This window comes from Pezoporus occidentalis, unplaced genomic scaffold, assembly GCF_034315485.1.
Source record: "Pezoporus occidentalis ecotype Australia unplaced genomic scaffold, CSIRO_AGI_Poc_V1 ctg149, whole genome shotgun sequence".
In the NCBI taxonomy this organism is placed as follows: domain Eukaryota; kingdom Metazoa; phylum Chordata; class Aves; order Psittaciformes; family Psittacidae; genus Pezoporus; species Pezoporus occidentalis.
The window spans coordinates 2,497,029-2,521,123 of NW_026913305.1; the positions used below are offsets into that span (position 1 = coordinate 2,497,029).

At 44.8% G+C, this 24,095-nt stretch overlaps 1 protein-coding gene across 3 annotated transcripts in view; it reads left to right on the top strand.

Annotated features, from left to right (window-relative positions):
• Positions 1–24,095, top strand: part of FLNB (filamin B) — a 70,858-nt gene that overhangs the window by 21,203 nt on the left and 25,560 nt on the right. For all 3 annotated transcript variants that reach the window (XM_062610775.1, XM_062610773.1, XM_062610774.1), the window contains exons 2-23: positions 2,397–2,645; positions 3,619–3,716; positions 4,631–4,778; positions 7,751–7,869; positions 8,608–8,685; positions 9,430–9,592; positions 10,891–11,088; positions 12,781–12,918; positions 14,082–14,208; positions 14,759–14,895; positions 15,272–15,465; positions 15,827–15,940; positions 16,477–16,620; positions 16,967–17,090; positions 17,348–17,508; positions 18,070–18,160; positions 18,405–18,574; positions 20,733–20,850; positions 21,526–21,788; positions 22,387–22,984; positions 23,202–23,375; positions 23,756–23,918. In XM_062610775.1, coding sequence (XP_062466759.1) covers positions 2,397–2,645; positions 3,619–3,716; positions 4,631–4,778; positions 7,751–7,869; positions 8,608–8,685; positions 9,430–9,592; positions 10,891–11,088; positions 12,781–12,918; positions 14,082–14,208; positions 14,759–14,895; positions 15,272–15,465; positions 15,827–15,940; positions 16,477–16,620; positions 16,967–17,090; positions 17,348–17,508; positions 18,070–18,160; positions 18,405–18,574; positions 20,733–20,850; positions 21,526–21,788; positions 22,387–22,984; positions 23,202–23,375; positions 23,756–23,918 — 3,769 coding nt within the window. The remainder of the gene's footprint in view (positions 1–2,396; positions 2,646–3,618; positions 3,717–4,630; positions 4,779–7,750; positions 7,870–8,607; positions 8,686–9,429; positions 9,593–10,890; positions 11,089–12,780; positions 12,919–14,081; positions 14,209–14,758; positions 14,896–15,271; positions 15,466–15,826; positions 15,941–16,476; positions 16,621–16,966; positions 17,091–17,347; positions 17,509–18,069; positions 18,161–18,404; positions 18,575–20,732; positions 20,851–21,525; positions 21,789–22,386; positions 22,985–23,201; positions 23,376–23,755; positions 23,919–24,095) is intronic.

The window sequence follows — 24,095 nt, forward strand, 5'->3', positions numbered from 1 at the left end:
GATTCTGTCCTGTTGGCGTTCCTCCCTGGGAGTGCTGGATGGCTTTCTGAAGCCGGGTTACTTGTAGCATACTAAATCATACTGTGTCCACTCCGGTAAAAATGCCTATGTCAGTGTGAATTTGAAACCAAAACTCAGAGGTGTTCCTGGCGCAGGGATGCGGTGGCTGGCTGTATGCTGCAGTGCTGTGGTGTGAGCGGGTGGTCCTGCCGCGGGGGTGCAGGATGGAGGTGCTGCAGGCACGGGGGCTCACGCTGACAGTGTGGGTTTTGCGCTCTGCAACCATTAATTCCAGCTTGCAGATCTCAGGCACTGTGATGAGCTTGCCAACATGGCACTGGGTCTCTATCGTTTAAAATGTAGCTCTTCCTCCTGCTCCAGCATGAGTTCTTCCAAGAAAGCTTTCCTTAATAGATTGCAAGGGAGCACCTTCTCTCCACTGACCAGTTTGCAGTTCTACTGGAAAGAGGGGGGAGATGGGTTACAGCAGGAATGTTTAGTTGTTGCTAAGAGACAAACTATTGCATGATGCAGGCTTTTACCTTGAAACCTGTAATTAAAACCCAACGGGGCTTAATCACCTCACGGATATCTATTGTGTATCTCAGACTGGATATGAAATCATCAGTGAGCAGTCAAGTGGCAGACACTTATAATCCTGTAAGATTAGTCAAAACTGGGGTGATTTATATTAAAAAGCCCTAGTGCAAATAAAATCTGACTATAAACCAGACTTTAACTATACAGAGAGGCCAAATGCACATCAAGGTCTGAAGTTACAGTATTATCTGTTCAGGACAGACCGCCCTATTGTGAAACCATGTAAATATTAACTACTTCACCTTAGCATTGGGTTAAAGGGAACACACCCTGGTGCTTACTGTTCTTGGTGGCTATTCTGTATAATCACTTGTTTTGAAAGTCAGGAGATCTGTCTGTATTGATAAGATGTTATTGGGTTGCTACTGTGGTTTCTGTAGCTGAAGAGGCACAACTAAGGCATGTATATGGATGCTGGGCATGTTGAGGCTCAGCTTGGAGGACTCTCTACGTGTTAACACTCTGAATTTGAGCTGGAATAGGCAATTGAAATACAAAACGCTTTTCTTTTGGTATCTAGGACTCAGTCAGATCCTTGTGCATTCTGGTGGCATGAAAGTGAGTTTATACCACTGAACTTGTCTTTACTCCAGCATCTGCTCCAGGCACTGGAGAGCAGACAAAAGCTCCCAGGTCATTTGTAGCTTCTGTGACTAAAAAGGAGTTTCTGCAGCAGTTTTCACTGAAATGGAGGAAAGAATAGAAAAAAGCTCTGCTGTAACCTGCTGCTGTGACTGAAAGGATCAGTCAGGCTGAGGGCATCCCGAAACACTGCAGAAGAACCCTGGTTTGGGTGCGCTTGGACAAACTGGAGCTTTTACGAGTGTAATACAACCTGAGTAGCAGCTACAGTAGTGCATTCAATTTGTGACTCATTAAAACCGAAGTAAATTGCAAGAGTATTCACAAAACTGTAGAGGTCACTTCATAAGGCCAAAGTGATGCCAAGAAATATCCTGCCCCTTCAGACAGCTTCTTACAACAGTCTGATCTTGATACCTTAGTCTTAGCTGCATGGTGTGTCTTAAAGTAGAGCTGCTGTGGTGGTAAACCTTTGCTAGGCTAGAGCATAACATAGAAAAGCCAGAGCTGGCTTTTCCTTTTCTTCTAACTCTGCATTTGTAGCTTGAAGGGATGACTTTTTGTGCAGGCATGACAGTGATGGTGCAAAGGATGCTTAATGGGCCTCCACTCTCCACTTTGCCATTTGTGCACAGGTCATGGTATATCTGGATTTTGTTCTGATTCCAAAGTGTGGCTTTCCTGGACTTCATCATATAGCACTTTTTTCTTGCTATCATTTTTTAATGCAAATTATTGCTGTGTGTGAGGAGGCATGTTGCTCTATAAAATGGTGGTTTCCTAAACGGTGCTTTTAGCAACCCCTGTTGGGATGCTGTTCTTGTGACCTCCATCACATGCTGTTTGGCCTCTTTCATAATATACAAATGCCATTAAATACAACAGGTGGCACTTATCATCCAAATGCAAAATACCAGAGAACTTAAACTGCCAATTCTTCTAAGCTTAATGTTGTAAAGCTTCAAGGGCAAGTCACACGACCCTTGGAGAGCACAGAGCTCTCAAGACAGCTGGAGAGCACTGAGTGCTTGGACTCCTTTCTTCCCTCCTGTCTAATGCAGGGCATGAAGATGTCTCTGCTTAAGAAAGTGTCTTCAGTGAGCTGGGTTGCTTTTCTTGTCCTTGATTGCCTGACCATAAGTGCAGGCACAGTATTTTAAAAACATGTCTCTTTAGGGTGGGAAGTAAACAGTTATGTGTCTTTTGTCTTCCAGATAGTAAAGCCATAGTTGATGGAAACTTGAAGTTGATCCTTGGCCTGATATGGACCCTTATCCTCCACTACTCCATTTCCATGCCAGTGTGGGAGGATGAAGGTGATGATGATGCAAAGAAGCAGACCCCTAAGCAGAGGCTGCTGGGCTGGATCCAGAACAAAATCCCTTACTTGCCAATCACGAACTTCAATCAAAACTGGCAGGATGGCAAAGCACTGGGGGCTCTTGTTGATAGCTGTGCTCCAGGTAAGTCCTTTGCTATGATGGTCAGTGTTTCCTTGCTTAGTGTCCTTGTGGCTGCTCTGCTGTTCTCCTGGAGGAGGTTTTCACTGCTGAGCTGGAGACAGAGTGAGGCTTTCAAGAGACCCAAGTCCAAAGAAGCCGGCTGTGGGAAGCAACAAATTGTAAATAAGTTGGCCAAGAGAAATACTGGCCTAAAGCAGAATGTGATTGCATTATTGGAGGCGCCAGGTCTAAGCTTTGTATTGGGTGCAAGGGACAAAGGCGCGAATGCTGGCTTCTAAATGCAAGAAAGACTTGTTCTCACAGTGAGTGCCAACAACCTTTCAACTTCAGGGCGCAGCAGGAGGCTTCATGTGTTCTGCTGAAATAGGATTGCAGAGGGAGCACAGAGCAGCCAGAAGCTGTACACTACCTGATACTTCAGTGTTTAGCAAGCTGAGGCTGTGCTACTTAAGGCGCGTAACGTGATGAAGTGTGAAAAAGGCACAGTTTCCTCACCTTCTTGTAAAACAGCCTTACTAGTGCTCTTGCTGGTGTTCATCTAATACAATCTGGGGTGCTATAGCAAGCACTTGAAATGTTCTTTTCCAAATTTGCTGCAGGAGAGCCAGAGAAACATAAAGAATGGGTGGATGTAGTCATCCTAAATTTAGAGTGGTGTCTTGCACCACTTGCACTTTAAATCAGTGCAGTTGTGTGACAAGCTATATATTATTATTTAGTTGATAGGCAGGGTGGGTCTTTCTGATTTTGCTGTTACGGTCTGTGCTGTAAGGGCCTATGGAGATGCTGGCTGTTGTCTCAGAATCATTTCGGTGAGCAGCACACACTCATCTTGTTTTGGCTACTTCTGCAAAGTTCTGAATGTCTTTCTGTATAGCAGTGTAATACAAGTGGCGGTGGAGCTTGCACTTGGTTTCTTCAGCAAGGGAAGCTCCTTTGCAGATAACCCCTAATGACTGAAATGTGCTTGCAGGCCTGTGTCCTGACTGGGAGACCTGGGACCCAAAGAAGCCCGTTGACAATGCCCGTGAAGCCATGCAGCAGGCAGACGACTGGCTGGGTGTGCCGCAGGTGAGGCTGTATGGGCACTGGGATGCAGGTTGCCTGCGGGAGCACAGCGCATAGCTCTGTGCTTGTGACTACCTTCATTTCAAATTGAGCCAAGCAGCTGAAGTTGTTGGATGCTTCCAAAGGTTACAGTTTACTCCTGTGAAGTTGCCTGAGAAAGGGCAAATTGTAATGAAACACACTATTACATTTCAGAGCTCTGGTTGTAAGGTTTTGTGCAGGTGTCTCCTCTGAAGGCAGCTGGTGTTGCAGCATGTGGGGTGGGGGAAAAGTGCATGTGGAGTGGTGCCTGCTCTGTTAGCCCTTGGAGTGAGTTTGTTTTGCTGCACTGAATGCCACAGTTAAAAAACCCAGCCCTTACCTGGTTTAGGAAATCACCTGCAAAGATGACTTTCAAGCACAGAGCAGTGTATTTGCAAACAGGGTTGTTTTCATGCTGATAAAGTTGGTTGGAATTGCTGAAGTCTCTGAAACTGGAGCAGCTTATGTCGTGGGAGCAGGAGAGAAGAGCCTGGTCACAAGTTCTACTTTGCAAGCACTGAAGTTCAGAGCTCTAGCTCACAGGATTAGGAATTACTGATTCTTTCAGTTTTAATGATCCCCATTTTGCTTTTTGAGGGGAACATAGCTACCACTGTCTTGCCTTGCTGTCATTTAATTTGACACAATCACCTGAAAACCCCTAATAATCAACACACAAAAAAGCCCCCAAACCACATTGGGGCCATAATGAGCTTCTTTATTTTCTTGCCATGAGATAATAAACCGTGCTGTGTGTATCAAAGGGAAAATAAATGTAAGAAACTGCAATAGCATGTGGGAGTTTTGAAATGTAAGACTGTGTCATAGCTGTGTTTCTGTGTTGACATGCGGTAACTAAGCACTAGTACAATATACTTAATTGTGCTGTCTTTCAGGTTATTACCCCTGAAGAAATTATCCACCCTGATGTGGATGAACACTCTGTAATGACTTACCTGTCCCAGTTCCCCAAAGCCAAGCTGAAACCAGGAGCTCCTTTAAAGCCCAAACTGAATCCAAAGAAAGCAAGGGCTTATGGCAGAGGTAAGGACTTGGTGAGCTTAAGCTGCACAGAGTATTTAACTCTTCAGAAAGCTGGGTGGGGTTTTTTGCTTATGTTGAACCCCAGACCTACAGTAACTGACTTCAAAGTTTCACTTGTATACTCTTGGTGTGGTGCCTAGTTTCAGAAATACGTGGATATAGTCCAAAAGACACTCCTAGTTCTAACATGTAAATTCCCCAAAGTCTCTGAACCTGTTCTGCAAGCTGCCAGCCTTGCAGTCCACAGCTGGAAGAAGTAGCATGATACGGGGCTAAAACAGCCTTGGTGTGAAATTTAAGCTGTAAACAGTATTGCTGCTGACAGTTGTTGATCTAGCAGCGAATGCTTCTTGTGATAAAGTGCTCCTTTAAAGAGGAAAAACCTCTTTACATCTGTGTGTGTCTCTGAGCAGGCTCTCTCTAGAGGCAGAGTCTCCAGTTTCCCAGCCTTGATGGCAGATGTATATTAGGGTAGACTAATTCTAAATAAGTTATTTGTATCTATCTGGAGGTGTGAATGTGTAACGGTGGGTTGTAACGCTTCAAACATTAAATAGTGCAGAGCCTTTGTTGTAAAGGCTGTGTTTGCTAATTGGAAGGACTTGTCCATAGATGTTTATGCAACTGTAGACCTACACAGGCATTCTTATTTCTAACTTAGCTTTTAAATGGATAATTTCCTGTAACTTCTGATGTGGTCTACTCCAGATTGGAATACAATCACAGTGAATGAATAACACATTTTTACCTTTAATATGCTAGGTCTGCAGCAAAACATCACTGAAACATTGCTCTTTGCTCTCCATTCCATCTCTTTTTTCTTCTTTAAATTTGATTTTCCACTGAGACTTAACTAATGGAACGAATGGACATGGTCACTATCTGTGCACTGAAGAGCAGTCATTATAGTCAGAAGTGGGTTTTAGCGCATACCCTACTTGGGGTTTATGTCCTTCATTGGTGCCTTCCACAAACCACAATACACAGACACATTTGTCAGACCCTGAATTATAGACTGCCTGTACTCCACTTACTGTGTAAATGACTGATCAACCTGCCTCAGCTGTAAAATATGGCTTTAGTAATTTTCTTATTCTTTCAAAAACTGCAATTACTTTGTCATCTGCTTCCATGCATACAGTCCTCTGGAGCCATTGTAATGTAAATTATGAAGGGGGAACTGCTCTTCTTGAAAAATGGCTGCTTTCTCAATGTTAATTGCCAAAACAGGGTCACTAAATATAATTGACAGTTCTGACTGCTAGCATACGTCAGAACTGAAAGGTAACTCCAGCAGCAAGGGCTCACTACCAAACTGGGCAGGGTCTTTTGGACAAATGAGTAACAGGTCTTCATGCTTCCAGAGAAAGGTGACTGTCAAGTGGGAAGTGGGTCAGTCTTAGCATTGGTTATTGTTGTTTTTCCATGTAAATTGCTCGTAACTTCCTGTCATGAGTCTTAGTGGTAGCACAAGACCATGGACACTGTGGTGGTTTACTCTGAGGGCTGCTGTGTGTAGACCTGATGTGAAGTGAGCTTGCAGGATTCTGCTGTACAGAATCGTGCAGATCCTCTCTGATGCACTATGAGTTTTCATTTAACCACCAAAGCAGATCTCTGATAAAAGAGTAAAACCCAGAAGTTGCAATGTGGGATAAGAAAGTGCTGTGACTAATGCTGTCCTGGCTGAATCTGTCTACTGAGGATAACCTATTCTTGTTGTGCTTGCAAAAAGAGGGATACTTAACTCAAATATCATATCCTAATGCTTGTGTGGTGGACTGAAGAGACACAAAGTGAATTTATAGCTGTTTAAACTAGATGATAATCTAGGGCTTAGTTTGAAAGAATGAATATGCCAATTGTTAACACCTTATCAAAATGCTCAGATTTCCTAGTAAAAACATGATCTTCCTTGCATTGCTCTCAAGTTATTGTTTTCTGAAGATAAACAAGTTCAGGAATTCTGTTGTTCACAACCACTTCCTTTATAATCTATCAGACGTTGTACTTTCCACTAATTGTGTGATGGAGCAGCAGTGCCCACGGTTTTATGAATAAGCCAGCAAGTAATTCCCTTGGAAGGAAGGGTATATGTGTTTGGGCTAGTCTGGAACCAGCAACTTTGGGAAGTTCTTCCACCCACTCAGTCTGACACCATCATGACAGGTGTCATAACCTGGGGCTACGTGTAGGGAGATGATGAAATCCTGCTGCTGAATGTTTGCTGTAGCAGGCCCTGTGCTGAGGAATAAGGAAACACTGATTAAAAGTGAAGTGGAAGTGGCACTGAATTGCAGGATTTTCGTGGTTTAAAGAGGTTCCTGTGTGCCATTTGTACAGTGTTCACTCTGGCAAGGTTGTTTGAGCAGCTTTCAAAGAACAATAAATCTGACTAGTGTCTGTACAGCTGAGTTCTGAAAGTGAAGTAAAATGGGACAGTATAGGTAAGAACAGTTTTGCTTTGAAAAATCTTTCACCCTTGACTCTAGGGTAGCACCTTTATCAAAAGGCTTCCCAAAATTTATCTCCTGCCCTCCTTACCTGCCCTTCCAGCAGTGCAGGACCATTGCAGCATTTAGCTGTGTGAAAGAGAGCAACTCCTACTGTTGTAGGTGTCTCAGTGTCAGTTGGGCACTCACAAGCTGTGGAGTGGACCCTCCATACATTGCTCAGGCAAATGCAGTAACTTGCTTTCACCTGAAACCAGATGCCAGCTGAGTTCCTGACTCATCCAGAGATCCCGAGATGGGTTGAGCCACTGGGATTCAACCAATTTTTACAAATGCTGATACTGTAAGAGTAGGGATGATTGTGAATGTGATGCTCCGGGCAGCTGGTGAAGAGGCCTGGGGAACCTGGTGCTGGGGGCTTGTGTGAGAGAATGGATTGGAGGGCTTGCAGGTAGCCTCCAAACTAACTTCTGGGTTTTGTAGCAGCAGCTAATGTACAGCTCTGTGTCTGTCTCACAGGGATTGAGCCTCATGGGAACATGGTGAAGCAGCCTGCCATCTTCACAGTTGACACCATCAGTGCTGGGCAGGGAGACCTGATGGTCTTCATAGAGGATCCGGAAGGAAACAGAGAAGAGGTATGTATGGTAAATATTTTGTGTGGAAAAGTAAAGCTGGTCTGAATGCTGAAGTTTTTTCGGTAACCTTCATCTTTCACAAGTGAGGTCTTAGCAGATAAGTAACCTAAAAGGAAATTGCAAAATGCTATCTATCAAAAGTGCAAGCCTGAAGATTTTACTCGTAATTGCCTTACTGGATGAACTTGAAGAAAATGTCACTATCTGCAATTAAGCAACACAACTCCAATGTCCGGTAGTTGTAGTGCTTTAGCCTGACTAGCCAAGTGTCTATGTTTTTAGATAACATACATCACTAAATCACTCTCTGCCCTTACTCATTCTGCAAGAATGGCTAAAGCAGCTATTTAGATGCCATGAATCATTTTGAGTTAAAATGCTGGTTTTAATGTTTATAGAAACTTCTCATCCAAGTGCTCCACTTGATCATGTTACAGCATTCCAGAAAAATACAGCTGTATGTTGGACTTCACGTCTCCTCAGTTTTGGCTTGCCTTAGTAAAGCAATTAACAGCAAGGAAAAGGGCTGGGGGTGGGGAGAAGGTAGCTTGCTTCATCTTATGAAATAATAAAACCAGTGGGGTTTTTCCATATGAGAAGAGGAGGTAGGAAGGATCCCTGCTCTCACAGCAACAAGTCTGACGCTGGAAATAGTTCACAATACCAGGCGCTACCCAGAGAAGTCTTAGGTTGGTGTGTGTAGGCGCAGCTCAATGGTGCATGTGTTTTCTCTCCTAGGCGAAGATAACACCGGCCAGTGACAAAAACAAGACCTATTCAGTTCAGTATGTGCCAAGGGTTACTGGACCTCACAAGGTGGGTTGTGCATCAATAGCCAGTAATCTTTTGCTAAATGTGCTCCTCTTGTGTTTGTTAACATGAGTCCCTGAGGGCTGCCTGCATGCTGGCAGCATAAGTCACTTGGGGCATCCTGAAGAAATGTAACCTGGTGTGGCCTTAATTCTCCATCCAGACTATCAGTCTGCCCCCTTCTCAAGGGGAAATGGGGGGTGTTTGGGTATCAGATGCTGCAGCTGACTCTCCACTCACATGGGGCCACTTCCTGCAGCTCATTAAGCCAGTTTTATGAGTTGTCACAGGCACACAGAGGAAAGTACCAGGTTGTTTCTGTAAGACATTTCTTTATTCATGATACTGTACTTCACAGGGGCTGTGCAGAGAAGGTTCCCCGCACAGCACTGTCCCAGGATGCCTGCAGAAGCAGGTTTATGGGTGATCCCATTGCTTGGCACTGGCCCAAGTGGCTGGTCCCACAGCCAGCTTGAAAAGATAAATGCAACTTCTGCTGCCACTTCCTCTCTGGATGGTGATCTGCCTCTTACTGGCACATCCAGATTCAAGCATCACCACTTCAAGGAGGTGGCCATCAGTTCTGCTGCATGGACAGGATGAAGGCTGTGGGATGGATGGTCTCCCTTCCCTCGGAGGCATAGACTCTGTGCTAGGAATGCAGATGTTTGAGCCCCTGCTTGGCTATGTGGCAGTGACACAGATTCTGCCTCTGCCCCATGGGTCAGAGCTGACACTGTCTGTCTTTAGGTTTCAGTCCTGTTTGCTGGGCAGCACATCTCCAAGAGCCCGTTTGAAGTGAACGTTGACAAAGCCCAGGGAGATGCAAGCAAAGTAACAGCAAAGGGGCCAGGACTGGAGGCAACAGGGAACATTGCCAACAAGCCTACCTACTTTGACCTCTACACAGCAGGTAAGCAGGATGAACAAATGCTGAAATTGTGCAGCTTCCTCAAATGTGAGGAGAACCTAAGCCTGGGAGGAATAAACAAACTGAAAAATGGATGAGTATTTGCAGCCTCATCAAGTTCAGAGGCGAAATAACAGCCAGGCTGCCCTGGAGACTTCAGCTTTGTCTGAAACATTTGAAGTATTCTATAAGTATGGAGCTGAGCTGGGGCAAGAAGGTGCTAAGCATTACCCAGAAATTTGCCATGCACTTGCTGAATGGCAGCAGGCAAGTTCCTGGCTGGTTTCTTCCCCAAACTCATTTTAAACAGGAATGTGAAATGCCCACCTCAGAAGGATGAACTGTGAGTAAACTGTAAATGCCTCATGCATTCTGTATTTAGCTTTACGAAAGAACCTGCCACAGTGCTACCTCGAGTTCATAGTAGAATGACAAACTGGTATCAACCTCTATTGTAATTAATAGAGGGCTACTATCTTCATTAGGGCATCTCCATCATGTGACTTGATGCCTGTTATTAGGCCAATGCTGTAGCCTAGAGGAACCAGTCAATAAGATGCTACAAATGCTAACTCATTTCGAACAATGTGAAACTATTTAGGGCAGTTACTTGAAGTATTTAAACACCAAAATATGCTGAGTAGCTTATTTTAAATTGCCTTCTGCCTAAGGGTGCTTGGAAATAAAATGAAATGTGGTTACAGTGAGGGGAAGTGTTATGTTCAGCCTCTAATTGGGAGAGGGAGTGGTCTGAATCGTGTAAAGACATGTCTGGCCTCTGGAAGTGTCTGGAAAACTGTTTTTGCTGCATGGTGGGTTGAACAAGATGTGAGAGAAGCAGGTGCCACAAAAGTGAATATGTATAGTCCAGCAGAGAAGGATCCTTGTCCAGACCATCATGCACATTGCCCAAGCTCTTCACCTAAACTGCTTTAAAGTTTGAAAAGTTGAATTGACTGGTAAAGTTGTGGGCTAGCGTGTGACAGAGGTGCTGCAGGGTGGTAGCAATAGGATAAACCAGGCTGTGTGTGTATTCAGTATTGTAATACTGTTGTGAAACCCTGTGGCTGGAGCAGCAGAGCCCTGTCAGTTTGATGGCTTCATGGAGATGCCTCTATCCTGTCTTTCCCCCTCCCCACTTGAATGTCTGGTTGCTGTCAGCAGAAGCTGAACATTTAGGCTGTGCCTAGAAATGGTAGCAGAGGATGGCTGGAGGAGCACAGAGAGCTGGCTGTGATCCTAGAGGCAGTGTGTGTTGCTGTGGGGAAGCCAAGGCTCATCTGGGCTTATTTCCTTTGCAGGTGCTGGTGTGGGTGACGTGAACGTGGAAGTGGAGGATCCTCAGGGGAGAAGCCTTGCTGAAGTTGCAATAGAAGACAAAGGCAACCAAGTCTACCGTTGCACCTACAAACCTGTTCAAGCTGGTCCTCACATTGTCAAAGTGACTTTTGCTGGAGAGGCAATTCCCAAAACTCCTTGCACTGTTCTTGTTGGAGAGGGTATGCTTTTTAAAAATACACCTAAATGTAGATGGTCACTTTTCTCCTTGAGTGTGATCACAGAATATGCTTGGTTTTGCCTGGGGCATTCTCTGTGCTTTTCAACATCTTTGACCTGATTCAGTGGGTCGCCTAGATATTCACAGGGCAAAACAGTGCTAACAGTAATACAGCTTTTGTTGCTAGAGTTTCCTTTCTGCCTAGACCTCCGATTAAGCTGCCCTTATTTTTTTTGAAGTGTTTTATGCAGCTATGCAGTGTCTTGCTATTTTCCACCTTTGTTCCTCAAATGACTGTATTTACTGTTTTCCTCCTTAACTGACACTTAACTTGCTTTCTGTTCCATCCTTGCGTGCTCCTATGCTTTTAGATCTCTGCTCATCTCTCCTGAGCTACCCTCCATTTGTGGAATTTTGGACTTCACTGCTAATGGCTTCATAGTTGGTAAGAGGTGTGCAGGATGCTTTGTCATGTGTGCTTTCTGTAAGCTTCTAGCCTGCAGCTTGTCCTGGCAAAAGGGGCTTTTGTTTTTGTTGGGGTTGGGGAAGAAAGTTGCAAGTGGTGTATGTCCCAGTCAGAGAAACTGGCTTAACCACAAGCTGCTTGATACAGTTGTGCAAGGGCTCTGTGAGCTGTTCCCACCCCACATTGGGCACGCTCCTGTATGTCCCACTGAGTTTTCAGAGCTAGCAGATAGCATGTGATCTTTGCTTACACCATCCAGTGTAGGATGTGGAGTGATGCTGGTTGCTGCTGCAGGGGTGAGGATGAAACTTGTAAGCTATTGAAATGAGTGAAAACCTAACGAGCAGCTTTGCAGACTTGTGCTCCTGCTGTAAGCACGGCGTATTGTGGGGAAATGCATGTTGGGTTTACACTGCTGGGAAGCTGTCATTATTTGTAAGTCTCTTCAAACCCTTCAGGTTTCTGGAGTTGAAGACCCCGTGATAGCTGGGATTGTGTAACAAAAACTGTTCATAAGTGCACGTTCTTATTTATGTAGCCACTCTGCAAGCCTAGGGAAGCATGTGGAGTAAAGAGGTCAAGCATAAGCTTCAGTTCAGCCATATGTAACCTACTGCCCCTGCCCGAGGCTGCTTTGGTCTGCAGAAGGCTTGATGGCTTTGCTTCTGAAAGTGTGAACTGCAACAAGGAGGGGTTTTGATGTGACGTCACTTGACAAAACACATGTAGAACTCTGCTGTACTGATAGCAGTTATTCCAGGCACGTGCTTCTGAAAGAACAGCACAATAATATGGTTCACGGGGGCTTACCTGCAAAGAGAAGCTTCACCCCATTCTGCAGTGTGCCTCCCAATGCAAAAGGTGTCAAGAAGATTGTGCCTAGTATGGTGAATATCTGTATGTGATAGCCATGTAAGTTTTATATTAATAACTGGCATCAAATTGGAAAACAACAGTGCTTCAGAATTTGTTTTAATTCTAAAAGATGGCCCTCCTAGGGGGTTAGTATTGCCTGGCTGCACTTACTGCCCAAAAGCCATGGGACATAGACAATGGTTGTGCAGACTCCTGACTGTCTGCTTTAAGTATTATAACATTAAAACTTGTGCTGAATGCTAAGCTGTGGTTGGCCTGAATCAACACTAATCTAAAGGTTGTTCCAGGCTGGCTACGCTACGTGTATATTGAGAGTGAAAGACAGTATTGATGTCTGAAATTCCCTTGCAGCCTGCAATCCAAACGCATGTCGTGCCACTGGCAGAGGTCTGCAGCCCAAGGGCGTCCGCATGAGGGAAACTGCTGACTTCAAGGTTGATACTAGAGCAGCAGGGAGTGGAGATCTTGCGGTGACTATAAAGGGACCGAGTAAGTGTTGGGGTGAATGTGTGCTGTGGATGTGTTTTGGAGAAGGGGGGGAAGTGGAGATTGCAAAAAGGAAGAGCGGCAAGGCTATAATTACCTGATGGAACTGATGGGATTTGTGTCACCATGAAAAGCCAAATTTCTGATACTTTGTGCTTAATGTGAAGGTTTTGATCTGCAGGGCTGGGTAAGGTTACACCTGGGTTTAGGTCTTAGTGCACATTGGTTAGCAAAACTGAGAAAATCCACACCTTTGCCTGCCGTGGCCTCCAAGCTTTATGCATTCACATTGTTTCTTCATCTGATCCATAGGAGTAAGTCATGTTCCAGGTTTTTGGCAGGGTGAAAATCCTGCTCTCATAAAGCTGGGAGTGTCTCAGGGAGGCACTTCTGGCTGCACTGGATGCCTGGGCTCAGGAGCAGGGTAGGCTGACATTAAGACCTTCTACCAGGCTCCGTCCCCAAGTCCTTTGCTGTGTCAAGAGCTCTGGATGTGGCTCTCTACCTGGGCTTAGGCAGGCTGGGGTGATGGAAGCACTGGTGGGTCTGGCTCCTGAGGCAGCCAGCAGTGGTGGCCGTGCTGCTGCTCTTGGAGAGCTGCTGTGCTGGTGTTGTACTTGTGAGCCAGTCACCTCCCCCCGGCTGAGACAGCATTAAAAGGTGCATTGTATTGCCTTCACCTCCTCCACATGCACAGTGCTATGACTGTGTGGCTTAATGCCGTCAAGGGGGGAAAAAAGCAACAGACGTATCGATGTAAATTTTAGTGTATTAAGCTTTTCTCCCTAAATTCTTCATCTTGAAGAAAATGAAAAGTAGGCATTCCCTGCATACTTGTGGTTGCAAAGTCTGACAAATGTTAAGCTTTTTTGTTTTAACATATGACATGCATCATACTGCAGACTAAGAAAATAAAACACAAGGGAATCTATTAAGTCTGGTAAGTTAAAATACTTTCTGCTGTATTTCTTCTGGAAGTGTTTGCTGTCTTTGTCCTAGAGGGCAACTAGAACTAACTTCCCATATAACCTGACCTTTTCTTTTTTTTTGGTGGAAGAAATTTAGTCTTGCAAGCTAAAATAAATACTAGAAAACATGAGCTTGTCTCAGTAATTGAAAGCAGGATGGAAGCTGTTAAGTTTAATGCTGAACTAATCTTTCAACAGAGGGCTTGGAGGAGCTGGTGAAACAAAAAGGCTTTATGGACGGTGTATATGCGTTTGAGTATTATCCATCTACCCCAGGGAAGTACGTTGTCATGATTACATGGGGTGGGCACAACATCCCCAAAAGGTGAGTTGGAAGAAGCCTTTTTGAGTTCTGTGCCCTTTGATGGGGTGTGTAGTTGGTGGGTTTTTAAAACAATGCTGACCTTTGAAGAAACTCTGGGGGACAAGTTAGTGGCAAGCAGTTGCTGTGAAAGTTTATCTACAGCCTGTTCGAGGGCTGCAGCAGCTTATATTGAGAAAGCTTTGAAGGGTGATTTGCATCAGTCTCGCAAAACCCAAATGATGAATACAAAACCCAATAAAACTTGGTGGATTATGCAGCTTGGACTTTGCTGTGAGTTTTTGAAGGGATCTGTTATTTCAGTGTCCAGGGCTACAGCAAGCAGTGCAGACCAAGTATTTGACACTCAGGATTTGTGGTGCAAGATGGAAGTACGTGATGGGTTGGATGACCTCTCTGCCAGAGAAAGAGTCTGCTGGGCACTGTGCCACCACACGATAGCATCTATTAATTTGGAAAATCCAATGTAAAGCCTCATTAAAATGCCTGGGGAAAAGCCTGGATGCTGTATTTGTCCTTATTTCTAATCCCATGCTTTGCTTTTCTCTTGTAGTCCCTTTGAAGTTCAAGTGGGTCATGAAGCAGGTCCTCAGAAAGTGCGAGCCTGGGGACCAGGATTGCATGAAGGTGTTGTGGGCAAATCAGCTGATTTTGTGGTAGAGTCCATTGGCACAGAAGTTGGCTCTCTTGGTATGTTTCTTTACTTAGTTTGCCTGAAATATTTATCAATTGCAATGCTAGCAATGAACTCATGAGAAACAATAGATTTCCCAGCAGTAAAAAAAAACCCAAACATGTCTGTAAGACTTTTGGTCTAGACACAAACTTATATCAGAGTATCAAAGGCAAGTCCTAGAGACAGGAATGTGTGTGACGGGGAGTGTAAAGCTATGGTTTTGTGGGATGATATCCAAAAGGGAATGATGGATTATCTCCTATATTGCTGAAGAAGGGTGACAGAGAGAATCAGTTGTCATTAATGCTAATAAAAATCAGGTTGGGGAAGGGGTGTTAAATTAACAGCCACACAAACCTAACATGAGGATCCTACTTGTTACTTTTTCAGGCTTTGCTATAGAAGGCCCTTCTCAGGCTAAAATTGAGTGTGATGACAAGAACGATGGCTCATGTGATGTGAAGTATTGGCCCAAAGAGCCTGGTGAATATGCTGTGCACATCATGTGTGATGACGAGGACATAAAAGACAGCCCTTACATGGCCTTCATCCGACCGGCTTCAGGAGACTTCAACCCAGATAAGGTGGTGTATAAGAAAGAGTTCACCCCTGCGTAACACATCTTTGATATAACTACAGTAGAGATATTTCTGAAGGCTTCTGGTAATAGGCTTGATTCTTAAGCTGCCTCTGCTTAAAGCTCTGAATTTGCCATGCTCCAGCCAGATACTACTCAGCTTTTTCTAATAACACTGTTGTGGTTTTGATTTAATGTAATGAAGACTTGCTGAATTAGTCCAAATTCTCAGCTTTCACACTAGCCTCTAATTGTATCCCACGCTTCCTGGGTCTTGTGGGAAGGGGAAGGTATTTAGAAGTAAATTGCTTAGTTTTACTTTTCTTTCTGAACTGCAAGCTAAGACTCTTGGGGTGGTTTTTTTTTAGGTGAAGGCTTATGGGCCGGGCTTGGAGAGGACTGGCTGTATAGTGAACAATCCTGCTGAGTTCACAGTTGAAACCAAGGATGCTGGGAAAGCACCTCTGAAGATGTATGCACAGGTAAGAAGCCAAAGGCAGCCATGTGAAACTTCAGCAAAAGGGCTTTACTACTGTTGAGAAAAATGCCTTAAGTATTTCTGCTCACTTACACACCACTTAATTCTGGGCATGTGTAATTCTCTCAAAGCTCTGTGCTTTGATCTGTGTAATGTAGTCAGGCAACAAACCTAACTCAAGACAAGGTGACTTCTCTGTGGCATGTGAAATACATGGCTTTGCTTCCTTACTTGGAAGCTCCTCAGCAAAGCAAGGTGTAATTTCCTGGAGTTGTCATTTGGAAGCACCCAAAATGTCTTTGAGCCTGTGAATTTCAGGCAAGCTTGTTAAAATAGGTGTTGTAGGATGGTGTTAGAAATGAGCAAGTGTAAGTCTTCCTCATCTAACAGGAGTGTGATTTGCGTGTTCCTTCAGCTCCTTTCTGAGCTGCAGTTCTGGGGAAAAAAAATCCCAGCACCACATTTTGGAACAGTCTTGGGCTGTTCAAATATTACAAACATTTTTAAAGTACCCAAACCCTCTGTATTACTGCTTTTTAGGATGGAGAAGGAAACCCTATCGATATCCAGATAAAGGGCAAGCCTGATGGTGTGTTTGCCTGTTCCTATGTGCCAGTTAAACCAATCAAACATACAATTTCTGTTGTCTGGGGAGGAGCCAATGTTCCCAATAGCCCCTTCAGGGTAAGTACAGAGATGGCTATTACTAGTTCTTGCTAAGTAGGACATTCATGCTCACAACTACTTCTCATTACAAGCAGGATGATAAAACCCTTCAGTGAACTTCAAGGAGGTGTGTCCTTCTGCTCCTATTTTTTAGGAATTTGTCCACTTGAAAAAAGCTTTCTGTTTTCACAAGCTCACATTTCAGAGGTCTCCTGTCAGTCAAGCTGCAGCCTGGGGGAATCGGGGCAATTTACTCTTACCTTGGCACAGTTTTCTATAGCCTCTGTCCAAGCAATGCTCTGACTTGACTGTGATCTCAAAGACGACACGGATGTGTGATTCTGACCCTTGTGAATCCATGTAGGTCCTTATAGGTCAAGGGAGTCATCCTCAGAAAGTGAAAGTGTTTGGACCTGGCGTGGAGAGAACTGGCCTGAAAGCAAATGAGCCAACCCACTTCACTGTTGACTGCACAGATGCAGGAGAAGGTAAAGGCAGGCTGGGCTGTTGCTGTGGTATCTGAACCACAGGTCATGCAAGGAGGGGGTTATGTACTGTTTCATGCTAGTTTTCCTTGTTTCATGGAAAAACCTTGGGAAGCAAAACATTGCAGTGAATTGTGATGTGATCTGTTACATCAGTTAACATGGGCACTTGAACAACTACTGGAAATGGGAATGTGCTGGCTGTTTGGCTAGCAATGTCTGTACTGTCCTGTAGCATAGCCTCCATTTACTTTTCCTAGGTGACGTCAGTGTTGGAATTAAGTGTGATGCTCGTGTGGTCAGTGATGAAGAGGAAGACATAGATTTTGACATCATCCACAATGCTAATGATACATTCACAGTGAAGTATGCACCACCTGCCGCTGGGCGCTACACTATTAAAGTGCTTTTCGCAGGAGAGGTTTGTCATCTTCCTTTTACAGCCTGATGGTTTTGGAGTGTTTATCTGCTCTTTGATCAACAAGCATGTGCCAGTTAACAGCTGGCTGTGGCAATTTGCAGCTGGCTCCTTCCATTTCAGCTCACGTGCACTTTGGTCACTGCTTCCAAAACCACTTTTGTAATACTTGAAGGTACACAAGTGAGAGGGCTTGGATGGAGAAACTGGAGTTCAAGCATGTGATACGTTGGGCTGGCATAATGAGTGTGGTCTCAGTGATGGGGCAAAGCTGCTTTCTAAAGGATAGAAAACCTAAGTGACTCTCGAAGGAACATGGCAGTAAAAATAAGTTTTCTTTATTAAAAAAAAGGGAGGGAGGAAGAGGCCCTTGCAAACTATCCAGCTGTTAACTTTGCCCTAGACTTTGAGTGATACTACTCAGGCAAAGCAGAGTGCTTAAATGGGGTGAAAGTTTACTCAAATTGGTGCTGGAGTTATAGCAACAGTGTCTTAAAATGATTTATCTGTCTGGTTTTTGGCTAGTAAAGAGTTGTTATGTTTATAGATGTGTATTTGTTGCAGGAAATTCCTGCCAGCCCATTCAGAGTTAAAGTGGACCCCTCGCATGATGCCAGCAAAGTGAAAGCGGAGGGACCTGGGCTGAGCAAAACTGGTGAGAGCTGGTTTGGGATGGTGCGGCCGGTGCTGGACCTATTGTGGGATAGTCACTGCCTGGATGAGCATTGCTGGGATGCAGTGATGCAGTCCTGGATGCAACAGGGTGGGGTGCCAGGTGATTGGAAACAACTCCATTCTCTTGGCATTTTGCTTGACTGGGCTTTATAGGTACCAAATGTTCTTGGGAAGAGTTTCCGTGTGTGAATTCTGCATAAATTACAATTAACATTTTTTCTCAGGCGTGGAAAATGGCAAGCCAACGCACTTCACTGTGTTCACCAAAGGAGCTGGAAAAGCGCCGCTGGATGTGCAGTTCAGCAGCCCGGTGCCAGGAGAGGCAGTGGCAGATGTGGACATCATTGATAACTATGACTATTCCCACACTGTTAGGTACACTCCGATCCAGCAGGTAGGTTTGACTTCTGTAGGAATGCAAGAGTGAATGGCTCATATTGCCATAGTGCTGTGACCTTCCTCCCTGGTATTTATGCACAGAGGAATGAGCAGATAAACCTTGCCAGGGTGTCCTGTCCCCTAAAGTCTGCGGGACAATTGGGATTGGAAAGCAGTAAAGCAGTTTTCTAATGTAGTTATTGATAGCTTGTTGCTGTTTTATTTTCTGGGAACAAGTGAGGTATTGAAGCAGTAGCAAACAGCTCATGTTGTGATTCCACACCTTATCAGTTGAAGAGGAGAGGTGGTGAACCTTCCCAGGGTCCAAAATGGAGCTGGCTGCTGTACCAGCTGCTCTGGGCTGCTGTGGTCCTGCAAAGTCTGAGCTGTGGTGTGCTGCCCCTCAGCAAGCTGCTGTTGTCAAAGAAGCTGTGGTGTAAACCTGAGCAGGGACAAAAAGTTTGGGTGATGGTACAGCAGCTCCCCAGAAGGAAGACAAAAGAGTTGGTGCTGAGGAAGGAAGCTGGGCTGCAGATTAACTGCATCAAAGTATTTGCCTGTATTTTAGGTTTGCCCTTGGGTTGGAAATTAATTCAGTCTGACTTTTTTTGTTCAAAGATGCTTCCTAGCAACACCATTTAAGATCTGAAAGAAGAAGCTGCTAATGACTAGAAGCGTTTTTCCTTATGCTGTGCTTGCGTGTTTGTAAAGGGCCCTTAAATGCCAGAATGCACAAATCTCATGTATTTCTAAAGACGTAGGTGCTGCAGTGCCAAGATGAAACCATTTTGCTGCTTTTACTCTGCTGAACAAACACATGAGCTAGTCAATCATCTGCGGCAGCTTCCTTGATTGTAGCTGTATAAAAGTGGACTGATATGGAGGACTGCAGCATTATTTAACTGATAATGCTGGATTAGCATTCTTGGAAGCACCATAGAGCTAGCATTTGGTTTTGGATAAAGCAGTTGCATGATCTCAGGATACGGCTGGCATGCCTGTTTGGAGAAGCTTTTGCTTTTCCAGTCAGAGTTGGTACGCAGAAGGGCTCGAAGTCTTCTGAACTCCATGCTTGTGTGTGTAAGCAGTAATAGATTGCTATGTTTCATGTGAAAAACAGTGTTGAGACAAGCCAGGATGCCTAAACCAGGCTTTCCCCTTGGTCCTCCCATCTGGAGGAGTACCTTGGGTCATGGAGGAGCTGTGAGCTTACAGGAGATGCTCGCAGATAGCAGTGGCAGGAAGACAATGGTTAAAAAGAGGAGATGGAAATAGACTGCACAGTAATTAGAGTAGCCTTGTCGTCCCTCCAGGCTGTGAGCATGTAGATCATTCCTGGACCCTTTCTTGGGTTTGTAAGCAGTAGCTTGTGAATAAGACTCTCGACTCTTAAGAGTAGGGGGAGGACAGACTAGGTAGTTAAATTCCTGAGGGGCTGTGTCAGCAGCAGAGGAGCCTTGGTTTAGTGCTGTTTACTCAGCCTTATCTATCTCATGGTGTTGCTACAGCTACCCGTGTGTGTGTTTTCTAAAAACAACCAAGAGTAATCATGGAAGCTATTCACTAGCTTGCGTGAACCATCCATGATTATTTCACTTGGGAGCTGAACCGGCCAAGAACGAAAAGTAAGCAAACAGTGAATATAGCTAAAATATGGACTGCGGTAGGAGAGAATAAAAGGAGCACACATCATGGGGCTGGAGCTTGCCATGGCTGTGTGGTATTCCAGCCAAAATACACAAGAGCATTAATCTTTCTGACTTGTATAGCTTAAACCCCTGGTATTTCAGATGCTGTAATAATATGGCCTCTTTGTGGGCTTGGCTTTGGCCTGGCTTCTCTGTGTGGTGGAAGGGGATACCTGGTCTGGAGCACTGGGACATTCATTCAGCTGATGGGTCTGAGCGTCAGGAGGGTGGGAGCCAGCCTGAGCCGGAGGTTTTGCCAAGCAGCTTGAATATAGTCTAATTAGCTGTTGGAAAGGACTGTCTGTTTCTCTCTTCCTGCATTAAAAAACATTTAGTACTTTGAAGGGCTGAGAGCTTGGGAGTCCATAAACCAGTAAGTTTGGCTGTGGTCAGCTACAATGGATTACGTGAAGTGGTTATGTACTGCTGTACGTACTATCTGCATGAAGTGAGGAACTGAGCTAAACTTGTAAATTCTCCAACTAGGGTCCGATGAAGGTTTTGGTAACTTACGGTGGTGAACCTATCCCTAAAAGCCCTTTCACTGTGGGCGTTGCTGCTCCACTAGACCTGAGCAAAATTAAAGTCAATGGACTGGAAAACAGTAAGTATCTCTGGGCTACAAGCCCCATAGCCTCCTCCTGAAGTGTCTCCTGAATGTGTGCTATAGCCAGCATGTCCTGCTGGAATAAAAGTGGGCAAAACAAGCTTTAACTTGCTACAGTTGGGATCATCCATGTCCAGTTTTGTAGCTTGGCCACTCTGACTTATCTGTTCCTCTTGAGGACTGAATCCAATTAAGTTTTGTGGGGGGGTTGGTTGGGGTTTTTTTGTTTGGGTATTTTTGATGGGAAAGGAGCAATGATTACAGAGCAGTGTGGATAAAGCATGTGTTGAGGTTTAGTCTCTTGTGAATAGAGCTGAATTCTTCACCAGGCTGAGCACCTGCTGCTGAAACCTGGTTTTCTAGAAGTGAAAGAGCTTAGGGCTGTGAAATATTGTTGTGCTCCTGAAATGAGCCTCTGATACTGTCAGGCCATGTCTTACAGGCTTGTTTAGCACTGTAGCTTTGTAGCTCCAACTAAGCAAAGCAATTGCTGTTTCTGTTTTGTGTGTTGTTCCCCCCCCCCCCCCCAGTTTGGAGGTTTTTTGCATGCAGAGGGGTGCAAACTGAGCAGGGCTTTGCCAGTGCTTGCTCCCTCAGTGGTATGAGAGATTTCTTGAAGCACTGTCTGATGTTGAGTACTTAACATAGTAATACATATTTTGTCTTTTTCAGGAGTGGAAGTAGGGAAAGATCAGGAATTTGTAATTGACACCAGAGGAGCTGGTGGGCAGGGTAAACTGGAAGTTAATATTTCCAGTCCCATGAGGAAGGCTGTGCCATGTTTGGTGGAACCAGTTCTGGGTAAGGAGTGCAGCACAGCAAAATACATCCCAAGGGAAGAAGGACTGTATGTGGTCGATGTGAGTTATGATGGCAATCCAATCCCAGGGAGTCCCTATACTGTGGAGGCCACGCTACCTCCAGACCCCTCCAAGGTAAGTGAATGGTTTAGGGGTCTAGCAGCAACTGATACATAAAAACTGAATGTGGGCTACTGCATGAGATTTGGCTTGGTTTTGGCCAAACCAGACCCAGGGATGTCCTTACTGAGAGCACTGAGGTTCCATAACTCATGGAAGTAATTCCTGCAACACTGTATTTGAAAAAGCATTGAACTAATTAAGAATACTACAAGCATCCTGCATAGTGTGGCAAATACAAGTATTGCCCCTAATTTGATAGAAGTAGGCCTCCTGAGCATCTCGACTGTATTTGAGATGCTTCTTTCTAAGGAAATAGAAATCAAGAAAAACATGCTTACAGCCATCCAGTATTTGAATGTTTCTACCTTTTATAGCCCGTGGCTATATAAAAACAGTTATGGTGAGAGTATGAATATCCTTGCCTAGAAACCTCTTTGGACAAGAAGTACTAACTTTATAGTAGAACTGGGAGGAGTGGCAAAAGAGTTTTACAAGAGCATTTATAAGAGCTTGTTAGTTGAGTCCTACATACAAACAAGCCTGACTAGGCAGCGTGTGCTGGCAATAACATGAAAAAACAAGTTTAGCTCAACTGCATATTCTCTTCTAGGTAAAAGCTCACGGTCCAGGTCTTCGAGGGGGCCTTGTTGGAAAACCAGCCCAGTTCACCATAGATACCAAAGGGGCAGGAACTGGAGGCTTGGGTTTGACAGTAGAAGGCCCATGTGAAGCTAAAATTGAATGCTCAGACAATGGCGATGGAACCTGCTCTGTCTCATACCTGCCCACGAAGCCTGGAGAGTATTTTGTAAACATCCTCTTTGAAGAAGTTCACATTCCTGGTTCACCATTTAAGGCAGACATAGAAATGCCATTTGATGTCTCCAAAGTCATTGCCACGGGCCCGGGTCTGGACCGTGGTAAAGTAGGTGAGGCAGGGCTGCTGAATGTTGACTGTACGGAAGCAGGTCCCGGGGACCTGCGGGTGGACATGGTGTCGGATACTGGTTCCAAAGCCGAGGTCCAGATCGATGATAACAAAGATGGGACCTATGTCGTAACGTACGTGCCACTCTCGGCTGGCATGTACACGATCAAGATGAGATACGGAGGAGAGCAAGTGCCTAAATTCCCAGCCCGGGTCAAGGTGGAGCCAGCTGTGGATACAAGCAGAGTTAAAGTGTTTGGTCCAGGAGTGGAAGGGAAAGGTGAGAACAACTGTTGTTGTCAGAGTTTGTAGCACTTGTGGTCCTTTGTCCTGCACAGAGTATTTTGAGCAATAAAAGCTGTAATAGCCTTGCATGTTCCCATGGTGACCCTCAGATGGGGGTGTTTCGTTATGTTCCCAAACAAGTTGTTTATCATGCTGGTAAATGTTTTGTCATTGGAAGTTCTTGAAGTGACTCTTCAAAATGTATCCTGCAGATGTCTTCCGAGAAGCCACAACCGAGTTCACTGTGGATGCTCGACCTCTAACCAAGGCTGGTGGTGATCACATCAGGACACAGATCACAAGCCCATCTGGCTCCCCCGCGGACTGTCTCATCCAGGACAATGCTGATGGCACATATTCAGTAGAGTACACGCCGTTTGAAAAGGGTAACCTCTGGGGTTTTGGTTTGTTTTCTTGAGATGGGAAAACCGAGAACTAGCAGCTCTTCTGACACTTGCATTTGGCAAACTGCTGAGGTCTGCCGGTAACTTGTTGGCATCTTGGCAAGATTTTTGCCAATGGAGGAGCTGGTTCTGCAGAAAGTAGCTCTATTTTAACTTGAAGAATTGACTTGTACAGTAACTTGGCTTCAGAAGAACATTGCATATATGGCATCTTAGTTATGAAGCACTAGTGAAGTCTTGTGAAATGCAGGAGGAAGTTCTTACCCGTATAATGACATTTAAGTCGGTAGCATCTTGTAGAAGTGATGTTAAGTGATGAGAATATTTGCAGAATTCAGAATGTGTTTTCCTCCTCTTAACAGGACCACACACAGTCAGTGTAACATATGATGGTGTACCTGTGCCAAACAGTCCTTTCAGAGTGAACGTGACAGAGGGCTGCCATCCATCACGTGTAAAAGCACAAGGACCTGGACTTAAAGAAGCCTTCACAAATCAGCCAAATGCCTTTTCAGTTGTCACTAGGTAACTGGGCCTATTTGATCCTTAAGGGATATCTGAGGGAATGAGCATTGCAGGATGCTAAACCCAGTACAAATATTAATACCAAGACCAAGCTGTGTCCTGATTCCTGTGTACAATACCTCATCGTGTACTGAGCACTCTGCAGAGATTAGGGATCAATAGTGCTTGAGAATGAAA